The sequence below is a fragment of the Osmerus eperlanus genome, chromosome 18 (assembly GCF_963692335.1).
Source record: "Osmerus eperlanus chromosome 18, fOsmEpe2.1, whole genome shotgun sequence".
Taxonomy (NCBI): domain Eukaryota; kingdom Metazoa; phylum Chordata; class Actinopteri; order Osmeriformes; family Osmeridae; genus Osmerus; species Osmerus eperlanus.
In genome coordinates this window covers 5898467-5910231 of record NC_085035.1, presented here as the reverse complement: position 1 = coordinate 5910231, position 11765 = coordinate 5898467, and the positions used below count along the sequence as shown (strand labels likewise).

General features: G+C 41.1%; 1 protein-coding gene across 2 annotated transcripts; it reads left to right on the top strand.

The window, feature by feature from the left end:
• Window positions 1-353: 353 nt before the first annotated feature.
• On the top strand, window positions 354-11400 carry onecut2 (one cut homeobox 2). 2 transcript variants are annotated; one of them, XM_062484192.1, is made up of 2 exons: window positions 354-1623; window positions 11114-11400. In XM_062484192.1, exons 1-2 carry the CDS (start codon window positions 501-503, stop codon window positions 11398-11400), a joined length of 1410 nt encoding a protein of 469 aa, XP_062340176.1. In that variant the 5' UTR covers window positions 354-500. The 2 variants fall into 2 exon arrangements, with proteins under 2 accessions (XP_062340176.1, XP_062340177.1); XM_062484193.1 differs by having other exon boundaries at window positions 354-1633; window positions 11114-11336.
• Window positions 11401-11765: the final 365 nt, after the last annotated feature.

Genomic DNA, 11765 nt, shown 5'->3' with positions numbered 1-11765 from the left:
ACCAATTGGAGGTATACAACCTTAAATGCAACAAAAACCTAAGTTTCAGGATAGTAAAGGGTTACAAAGAGTTAAGAAGAGATACAGACTTTCTGACATAGGCTACACTCCAGATGCAAGAGATGCGTATAAATCTCAACCAAACATTTAAACTCATGGGTTCTCGAACCAGTAAACACGGTTAAGGATACCAGCCAATCAATCCTGATCCTCCCAGCCAAAGAGCAAACGTGAGTGGTCAGATCGAACGCTCGTGACAGAGTAGTCCACGCCCCTGCCAGTGAGTTAGGGTGACCGTTCAGCAAGCCCACCCTGGACAGCTCCAGCTGCCTAAACAGAATACGTAGGAGGAGGAGAGGGCTCGGACATGGGGAGAATCAGCACTGGCCCGTCTGATAGAGATCGGTAAATTTTTTTATTAAAAAAAAACCCGAGAGGCCTTACAAAACCAAAGGAAATACCCACCCCGGCACAAAACATTAAATAGATCAATGGACTGAATGAAGACTGCCTATAACGCCTATCGATGCCTGGCCAAGGATCTGGATGCTTACGCCATGAACCCAGAGATGACAATGGACAGCATTGGCAATCTGCATGGCGGAGTAAGCCATGACCAGGATTTGATGAACAGTCATAGCCCCCATCACAATCGGAACACAGGGGCTTCTTTGCGGATACATCAGGATTTGGCTGCGGCATCGTCGCGTTCCGCGATGGTGTCCAGCATGGCAACGATTCTGGATGGAGCCGGGGAGTACCGACCAGAATTGTCTCTCCCGCTCCATCACGCAATGAGCATGCCGTGCGATACATCCCCACCCGGGATGGGCATGAGCGGCACATACACCACTTTAACTCCACTTCAACCCTTACCCCCCATCTCAACGGTTTCGGACAAATTTCACCATCCGCACCACCATCACCACCATCACCACCACCAACGTCTCTCTGGGAACGTAAGCGGGAGTTTTACGCTGATGCGGGACGAAAGAGGGTTACCAGCAATGAACAACCTCTACAATCCCTATCATAAGGACATGACCGGGATGGGTCAAAGTTTATCCCCCCTGGCCAGCAGCCCCCTTGGCAATGGTTTGGGCTCCATTCATAACACCCAGCAGAGCCTCCACAACTATGGCACACATGGGCATGACAAGATGCTTAGTTCCAACTTTGATGCCCACACTGCCATGCTGGCCAGAGGGGATCAACACCTCTCTCGAGGCCTCGGTGGCCCCACGGCAGGTATGATGCCACATTTAAACGGGATGCACCACACTGGACACCCGGGCCACCCTCAATCCCACGGGCCTGTGTTGGCTTCCAACCGAGAAAGACCGCCCTCCTCCTCTGGAACACAAGGTAACAACTCGGGGCAGCTTGAAGAGATCAACACCAAAGAAGTGGCACAAAGAATCACGGCTGAATTGAAGCGGTATAGCATCCCACAGGCTATATTCGCTCAGAGGGTGCTGTGTCGTTCGCAAGGTACCCTTTCTGACCTATTAAGGAACCCCAAACCTTGGAGTAAACTTAAATCTGGACGGGAGACCTTTAGGAGGATGTGGAAATGGCTGCAGGAACCCGAGTTTCAGAGGATGTCGGCCCTACGGCTTGCAGGTAAGACAAGGTATCTTCAATAAAAAAATACTCCTCTGCTGGTTGCATCTGCTCGTATACTCTCCACTAAAACAGAGTTCATTAGCCTACATCACACGCTCGGATCGAGATGAGTGAAATTTATTTTGAATTACAGTAGTATCATTATTGATCAATAATTACGATCAATATCAATGACAAGGTCAAATGATTTTCCTCTCCAACCCATTTCATTATTCTGTAGTAACATATGTTATTATTATTTGTGCACAACTGCCTATTTTAAATCCATTTCAATCGGAACACCCTTTTAGTGAAGAGCAAGTTGTTGTGAAATGTCCAGTGCGGCTATGTATTTTCACTTTTTTAAGCATGTGTAATGCCTTCTTAAAAATGATTGAACGAGCATGGTTCCTCTGTTTGATCCGCCTCTGAAATAGTTCACGAACATAGAATTATTGTTTTTCAGTGGATGTTATTATTAGGTTTCAGAAACAAATGAATGGAACGTTGCTGGTTACTACACAGCTGCATGTAAGGAAGACTATTGGATGCGAGACTTATAGCCGCGTGTGGGTTGAATGTGAGACAAATAAACACTTTGGCTGCAATGAATTCGGGGTCGTTGTTGTGATGAGCATGAACATTTCAAAGCATGAGATGCATTGAAAACGAGATAAACAGGCGGCATGTAGGCTGTGCGCGCCCTTTACTGAGGCTGTTGCCCCCTCTAGCGATAAAATGTATTTAAGCCATGACCAGCTTTCTATTGTTCGGCAAAGGAAAAAAATAACCTCGCTGTAGTTTACTGCCTTTGTGGGTTGATTTTGCTCGTGAATTCTGTCATTTTTTTGCCCGCTAGTCTTTCAGTTGCCATTCAAACAATCCAGAAAAGTGCCGTTTAAAATGGGCAACTGACTCCATATAGGCTAGCATGTAAATATAGGCCTATTGATGCTATTTAATAGACAGGCTAGACATTTCGATGACTCATTAGTAGATATATTAAACGTAGCATTCAACGAACTAAATCAGAGGTATTGTAGGTGGCGAAATATTGTGGTTAAATTAATTTGGAAAATTATGGAGATTTACTTTTTTGTCAATTTTTTAAACCTAATTTTCTTTTGCCTAAGGAACATAAAACATTTTCTAAATGAAAATAGTAATGTAGCCTATAGACTATATAGGCTATATTATCATTGATCATAGATTTTGTATTGAGACCTATTGATTTTTGGGGCTTCAATTTGATATGTTATATGAAAATTACATTTAAATTATTCAGTTGAAAAGGTTATGTGGGACTGTAGGCCTATTGCAAGGAGTCAAGTCTTGTGGTCAGCGTCTTTACTGAGCAGTAGAATTTCAGGACTGACGAACGTACACAGCCATCTTTATGTGCTTATTAACGTTTTTTTGTGGAACTATTGTCAACAACGTTTTTTCAACATAGGCTATCTATGAATGAAAACGGAGTGTAGCCTACCATTCGAAAGAAAGGCGTTGCAGACTTCCCCGCAACACCACTGGTTTACAGATGGCGGTAAACTCTGAGGCCAGGGGTTGGGGGTGGGGGGTGGGGGAGAGGTATTATGTGATCTGCTCGAGGCAGGGGAATCGAAAAGAAGAACAGAAGCTGCAGCGGCTCAATGAATTATTGATAGAAAATCTCGGCGTGACCGACAGGCTCGGGCACAAAACGTCACCTTGTCTTGGGTTAACCAGGCAAAATGTGCAGCAGGCATTTGTTCGTCGTTTAAGTCCGCGGAAAACATTTGTAAACTAGGGAAAAATAGATAACATGAATATTTTTTTTATTATATCACTCCCCTAAATTATATTTCCAACATGTAGAGTGTAGAATTGCGGACTCTCAGATTGTAATCATGTAGCCTAGGTTATCTAGACTGCGTATTATGTTATTCTTGCAATGTGGCCCTGTGAAAATTGGTCCCTTTTTCTGCACGGTTTGAAAAGGGAAAATGGCCTTGTCTCGTCTTTATTAGTCTGGTCAAATCAAACGTGACGCTTGACTTAAGGTTATTCCACCTGCACCATCACTGCATGCAATCAGACTGACCTGCCACCTCAGGGTCTGAGTGCATTCCCCATTACACCAAATAATTCATATGCGCCTCACATCAGCTGAAATAATCAAATATATAATAAGCGGGGACAAGCATGGCGCCACAATTAGACTGAATAATAGCCTACAACTGGTAAGCATAGTCCTGGATGCCACCAGTATGTAGACCCAAACTAATTCAAAATGTCGGTAAACCAAGAACAGACTCACTTCATGACAACAAATGAACGCACCCTTCGCTCAGGTGGGTGTGTTAATTTCTGTTGTATGGTTCACTGGATAATGTTGTTTAACTTCGAAATGACGCCTACAAATACGCCTGAGAATATGACAAAGATTCAAAATGAGGTTATTTGGTGTGTATAGAATTACACTTATTGAATAGATTATAGAATAGAATAATTATACAATTAGAGTTAGCGTGTTTGAAATAGGTTAACAGTAAATTTGTACAAACGCACAAACACAGGGAATTCTTAAAAAGTAGCACTCCGGGCAGGGATTGTACAGTGAACACACGGGAAACACGATTTGTTTATTGTCTCCTGTCTTTCAGTCGTGTGGTTATGTCACTTTTTCAAACAAATCTGTGTGAAGCAGTATGGATGTGGATCGATGGCGATAATCTCTTGAAGATTAAAAGGGCATTAATGCTTGCAACAATAACATAAACGTGTGGACCCAGATCGCATTGATTTGGAACCCGATCCTGGCTTGTTCCAGGAAAGCTGACGGCGGAGATATCTTCCCAGCACTGAGCTTCACAACAAAGCCCGTGTCAAACCTATTCTGGGAGATTTCTGTTTCTCTTGCCACTGACAGTGCAGAGAGAGTGAGAGAGAGAGAGAGAGAGAGAGAGAGAGAGAGTGTGTGTGAGAGAGAGAGAGAGAGAGAGAGAGAGAGAGAGAGAGAGAGAGAGAGAGAGAGAGAGAGAGAGAGAGAGAGAAAGAATGATAGGCTAGAAGAGAAACAGGGAGAAAGAAACCATCTTCTCAAGACATACAAACTACCACATTTCCATGTTCATTAATGTGCATACACTTTTGGCTTGCACATGACATTTACATAAGTATCAGAGAACTTGGTCAGACAGGGACATAAATGGAGTTTGTGCATATATGTTGATATAAAGAGACATATCAATACACACACAATTGCTTCTGTGTCAGAACCGGTTGCCTCCCTAGTAAAGCTTAACATGCAATTGTAATATTGTTGTGACCTAAAATAGAGGAGAATCCTTTTAAGTAAGCCTGCCTTTATTCATGAGCTAGATCATGTCATGAATGTCGTGCCATTGAGTGTCACACATTGAGAGTCACACAGACTGTGCACACCAGGGACCTAATATGGTGTGTCAAAATATTTTGTGAGGCATTATGTTTTTAAACATAGGTGTCGTTGCATATAGAAACGCCACGAGACCAGTGTGGCAGTCCTCCCTTAATTGTTTGTCCTGGATAATTGGATTTATTAGATAGATAATATGTCAAATATTGGATTACATTTAGTATTGGATTAAAAAAATTAAATTTAGGAGGAACGTCTTTAACAAATAGGGATTTAAAGTCTGTGGAAGGCAAAGTGCTTGAAGGAGATTGTAGAAAACATAATCTAGGCTCTGGAGACAGATTTTTATGCGTGATTTAATATGGACAGTTTCTTGAGAATCATCCCTTAGATTTGTCATTGGGACCTGTTTTTACAAAGTATTTACATCGGCAGGCTTTGATCACTGGTGTTTCTCAAAGCATGCAAAGATAACAACAGAAAGAATGTAATTTCTCTGAGTTGAAACACTCCCAGTAAGATTATCTCGCTGGCCTGACCAAACACATAATCTCTGACTCATCTTGTCATGCAGGTTACTGTCAATACTAGCTAGAGTAAAGGGCAAAGATCCTTTCTTTTTCAAAACCCCAAAACACCTACAATCGCCACAGTCTCCATTAGAGAAGCAGAAACATTAAACCCAAACTACTATACAGGGATTTGTAGTAAGAGTCGTATAATTTTTGATGTACTGTATATCAAATCAGTCCATTCTTTAAACTGTTCAGTCTAGTTGTTATTTTTCTGCTTTGTCAGGCAGAGCGGAACATGTTTTTTACAGTTTATGAAAATAATGGATCGATTTTGTCTTTGTTTTCCCATTATGCCCATGAGGCTTTAAGTTGAGCATATAGAATCATTTAAGATGGAATATTATTGAATCAAACCCCTCAGAGGCAGTATTCTCATTAACAAGGTGACATGACTAAGTCAACAAAAGCTCTGATTGGTCGTTTGGCAGGTCTGATAAAGAAGTCTAGCTACAGACAAACCTTTGGACACCTGATGTCATCACTACTGTGGATACTGTGATTCCCAGATAGCCCAGCCATGCTCCCACTGTCACGTGTGATTAGAGGACAATATCTATCTATTTATCTTCATACCTATCTTTTTATCTATGTAGCGTTCTTTATTTCTTTGTGTGTGTGTGCTGTTTGAGAAACATAGAGAGAGGTAGAGAGAGAGAGACAGAAAGAGAGAGGGATGCAGTCTATCAGGTCTGTGTCTAGATGTGGATAAAGATGCAACGATGTCAGAGTAACTAAAGAAAGAAAAAGAACTAACAAAAGATGTTAGCATGTTTGGGATTGGTTGTAGAAGTGATTTGGGCCTCAGACACTTACAGTAGCTGACTACAGACACAAAGCATATCTTGTTTTACACCTCCCGTATCGCACCAACACTTTTTCAAAGGCATGCAGAGCAACACACAGATATCTGCAAAGCCAGAGAGCTCTTTGTGTAAAGAAGCATTCTGCACACAACCTGCACCCTGAAGAGATAGAGCTGTGGATTCGGTCTCATAGTCGTGTGTGATTGTCAATCCCTTAGTAAAAGGTACACCTCTGTATAATGTAGAAATATGTTTGGCTGACTAACTGGCTGGCATACACGTCTGTGAGAAAAGGGGAAGTTTCATTACAGCTTGAGTTTAGAGAAGTATTGATCTCTACAAAGCCCAGCCCTCGTGTCACTCATGTCTCGCCCCAACCTTTCAGTTTATCTGAGAACAATCAAAACACATTTTCTATTCGTATATATCAGTGAAAGATACAAAGCTATGATGGTCGTTTTGAAGTAACTTCAGCAATGCAAGGTCAAATGTATGATGGTCAGTAAGGCTGAAAGAGTGGTTAGGGCTCATTTCTCTCCACTTGGCCAGCCATGATAGCCTATAATCACTTTGCTGACCAGGGCTCTCTTAATGCTAGGTAAAGTGAAACCATTTGAAGTGGAGAGCAAGCAGAGGAGACACGCTTTTCTCTCTCCTACAGAGCACCACTCCTTAGACCTGTTTTGCTTTAAACAGCATGTTTACAAGGGTGTAAACAGTTGAATGCATGTCCTTTCTTTATCACTTGCATTTACAAGTTTAAAAAAAGTAAGGATTAACAAAAGGAGTGTATAGACTCTTTATTTCCTGTTTGAGTTGCAAATACATTTGTTAATAGATTCTGTGTGCTGCGAAAATCTTGGATCGAATACTGACATAGGAATCTAGTATGTTAGATGCGATTTGAGGCTGCGCGCTGCAGTCTGTCTTCGGTTTCTTCAATCTCCTGCAACATGCAACACAATGTTAACAATGCAACTCCAAAATGTTCCAATGTAAGTTACTAGCATATAGGTTTCAGTGATGCACTCGAAGTTCAAGCTCCTAAAGTAATGTTGCAAATGTTGCATAGATATCACGAGGATTGTTGTCTTTTTACAGTGAAATAAGACCATGTCTAATTTGTAGAAATGTAATACTTTAGACCATGAGGCCTATCAGTTACTATGATTTCAAAATTTAATTTAGCATGCAGTTTCTTGTGTAGGCCTATTTATATTTGGAATTTCCCACTGAATGTTTCCAGAAAATATTCCCTGGCATTTTTAAACGAATTTGCCGTGTGATTCTTCTTTATTTTGTGTGATTTTAGTTTTTCTATGAAGTTATGTTGCGACACTGTCAAACTCGAATCAATGTTATGTCGGCATTCTGTAAATCACTGAGAAAACCAACCCTTTTCATAAAACAAGAAACTCATCACGAATAAATAATGTACACGGACAAGCATATAAAGTTACAGAAAACAAATTATAAAGCGAATATTATTAAATAAAATATACAGGAAAGGGCATCAGATATTTTGACTTCGAAATAAACTATTTCTCTTGGGTTGACAAGTCAGTGTGACATGCAGAATTGAGATGAGGACGGGCGCTCCGTGGCCGAGCTATAATTATAAACTATGGTATAGCTACTTCTTGATATGCAACACCGAGAAAAATAAATTGATCAAATTCAAGTCTGGTCTAATAAGCTAAAAACCGGGACCGTCAAATATGACAACGATGACAGCTCATGCGTTCAGATGAACCTCCCAATGTGCTCATCTTACTGTGTGCGGTTATGGGAGACGCACAACACATTGATAGGTTACATGTGCCAAATAGGAACGATAAACCACCATGAGGAGGAGTTGTTATCCGCTTGATGAAAGACTAGGGAAGCCTAACTTATCGATCCAATTGATTGAACCTTATCCTTCAAGAAATCCCCAAAGTTAACTCCCCTTTCCCACTCTACTGGAAACGGTAGGCCCCTTTGAATAATGTAATTGCGTTTCTGATCCTACTGTGTAAAAAACTTTGATTGAATCACTCGAGCGTGGGTTTGTATTGACGGGGTAGATTGCTCCTTGTAGCCTATGCACTTTTTGGTCGCGTCAGTTGCTAACCCATTTCTTTTGGCTACTGTTGAAAAAGCATTACATTATACATTAGGCCTGTATAGGCCATTTGGAGAAAAAGTTGCTGTCGTCCGCTTTTTAATTTAAGATGTTAGTTTACAAACTACATCTTTAATCACATATCTTAGGCCTCGGTTAGTTTAGGCCTGTAAATGGTATGGGCTACAATTCAACATTCCGTTGATAAAATGGAAAGATAATTGTGAAATTATTAATTTTGCATAGTTATAATAGGATAACTAGGACTATTGCCTAGGTTATTCTTATTTAGTTGTTGAATATCATTGTAAAAACATTTATGGCAAAACATTTCACGCCTGTAAATGGCATGTGCTGTGGATAAACAATGTTGCAACAGGGAGTTTAGCAGGCCAATTTCCATTTATGTATTTGGAACAAATCGACAGAACACCTGTCAAGTCTATATTTTACTTGACTAACTCCACCCTCACAAAGTGTCATAGGCCTATCTCATACTGTGTTTTTAGTAACTCCGTTAGCTAGAAGGTTTATCGTCCACCATATTTTGTTTTTACATTTTACAATCACTAAAAAATATATTGTTTATTGATCCTATATGCATATAGGCCTACACTATCACTGCTAAATTATTAATGTTAAGAGAAATCATCTAGGCTAATATTAAATAAAATATTTTTACTCGGGGTATTTATAATCGTAAGTGGTCGGTTTGGGTGAGGTCAGTTGTTCAATGCAGACAAGACGAGACAGGATTTACAATGTTTTTTGTCAGCGAACACTGCCACCTTCTGGTACAAAAACTGGTGATCAATTTAATCTTCTCAGACAAGCCCATGTTGTGATGGATGGGTGTGTGTATCAGTCCTTTGTCAAAGCTTTGGTTTTGAAATTATTGTTGTTTTCTTTGTAGCGTATTGTCCTATAGAGTGAACGTCTATATGGACGTATGGCATTTATTGTCACTGGGTCTCAATATTCTCAGTTCAAGGCCACTAATTGCATTGCATGAACAGCATGGCTCATCATCATGTATCAGCCTCATAAAATACATAATGGCCGAACGTGGACATTTGCTTGCACATGGGCGTCTGCACACCGGTTTTAGCATCCCCGAAAGGTAGCTACAAGGGATAAACAGACCTATCCCACATCTGACTCGAGTCTTCCGCGCGTCCAAATATCGGGTCCAATATTTTCAGACATGCAGGAGCTGTGGGTGATACTGAATGGTGCCCTGTGACGATATGCATTTATTAAAAGGGATGACATTTACTCCCGCTGTTCCTGAGGAGAAACCCATGTCGACGTATGATGTGTGGCCTATGTGATATGTTTCAGTTCGCATGAGAAAACAACTCTCTACTCTTACTCACTTGGGTTCGTTGTACTATTGCCGCGTGTTGTATCGCTATACAGAAAGGAGATCGTGGGATACAAACCGTTGTGTTTATTTACACTCATTCTCTTGGATAGTTTCCCCTTACATAATAGTTTGGTACTCAATGGAGTTCTTAACCTGATTCATATCGATCTCCCCGGGTCTCAGTTGTGCATACTTAATTCAGGGAGGTAATCAAATCAAACCTCCGCCCTGGCCCATGTTGAGTGCAATAGGTGCAGCGCCAAACACGTCCAAGCTTTCTTCTTTTTTATATATATTTTTAACTTTTCTTTCAGCTTGTATGGGTTTCGTTTATTATTTTGTTCATATAGAGATATAGATTAAAAAGATATAGATTAAAGTCAAACTACGTTTTCTGTGGTGAGCGGATAAAAGTAGTTTGTATTTGTTTAGTTTTTTTCAAGGTTTGTTCACTTGAAGGGGGGTTTGGTTTGCATGTGTTTGCTTGCCAAAGGTCAAAAATGCATGGCAGACGTTTTTTTTTGCTAAAGATTCAATATGTTTATTATTGACAACATCCACTGTGGTCAGCATATCTGTTCTCTTATTAAAGGCGCTCACAACCCTACCAGAATTCTACGCAGATGTGCACTCACAAAATGGCTGACATATAGGCCTAATAGTTTAAAACAAATTAACTGAACACAGAAACTATCATATTGAAGATATCGTTTAAGGCATTCTTCAGACTCCAAACTACAAACAATCTGTTATCTGGACACAGGTGGAAGTGATAGGGGCAAAAACTGGTTAAATATATGTTTTCTTAATTATAGGCTAGTGACAAAGCAATTGTTTATATTTATTAGTTTTTACATCTAACCGTAGTTTTACCAGGGAAGTTCATTTAATGTTTGGCCTTCTGATGGTAAGTCAGTTAAACTGATCTTGATGGCACGTTTGATAAATGTTGACAAAACCATGCATTTGACACATGATACAAAGAGATAAAACACACTCATACAAAAACCAAGATAAATGTATGCAACAACATTGTTTATCGAATTGACACCAATTGATTGCACAAAAGACTACCGTCTTCAAAAGCAATATTTTATTGACACTATCCATCCTTTGAGTTAAGTCCATTCCCTGTCAGTCAAAATGTGCTAAATGTCGAACACTGCCTTTGCACATCCTCTTGCATCCTCTGTCTGAGACAACTTCAAAGTGTATCTGCTAACCTATTCCCTTGTTTTCATGTCTCCCTTCCTTCTCCGCGTCCGTCCATCCCCGCCTTCGAAGCGTGCAAAAGAAAAGAACAAGACCCAAGCAAGGAAAGGAGCAATACACCAAAGAAATCCCGCCTGGTTTTTACTGACCTGCAGCGTCGCACCCTGCTGGCCATCTTCAAGGAGAACAAGCGTCCGTCCAAGGAGATGCAGCTGACCATCTCCCAGCAGCTGGGACTGGAACTCACCACTGTTAGCAATTTCTTCATGAACGCCCGCAGGCGCAGCCTGGACAAATGGATGGATGAGGGAAGTCCCGGAGGGGGCTCCTCATCCTCCAGCACTTGTACCAAAGCGTGATGGGGGGGGGGGGGGGGTTGGGGTTGGATGGCTGGGAAGGGTTGGTGTAGGGACATATGGGTGGGGGACTAGGGTTAGGGTGGGGGGCGGGGGGGGGGGGCGACGGTCAGTGTACCCAGGTGGGGCGCGCCACTGGAAAACCAAACTTTTTACATTTTACTTTTTGAGGATGAGAAAAGGAAAGGGGGTTGTTTACTGGCAAACATACTGTATAGCAAAATGATATCAAGTCCATTAGAAACCATGCGTTGATGAAGCTTAAGGCTATCCCCTGTCTGTACACTGCCTCAATGACCCTCCACTTTGAGGTGCCCACCACAAGCAAATATAAACCCAAAGACCTAAGATATGCAATATTTGACCAA

Coding starts and splice junctions, on each gene's coding strand:
- onecut2 (XM_062484192.1), top strand. CDS start 501: ATGAAGACTGCCTATAACGCCTATCGATGCCTGGCCAAGGATCTGGAT. Junction 1,624..11,113: donor GTCGGCCCTACGGCTTGCAG/GTAAGACAAGGT, acceptor CCGCCTTCGAAG/CGTGCAAAAGAAAAGAACAA.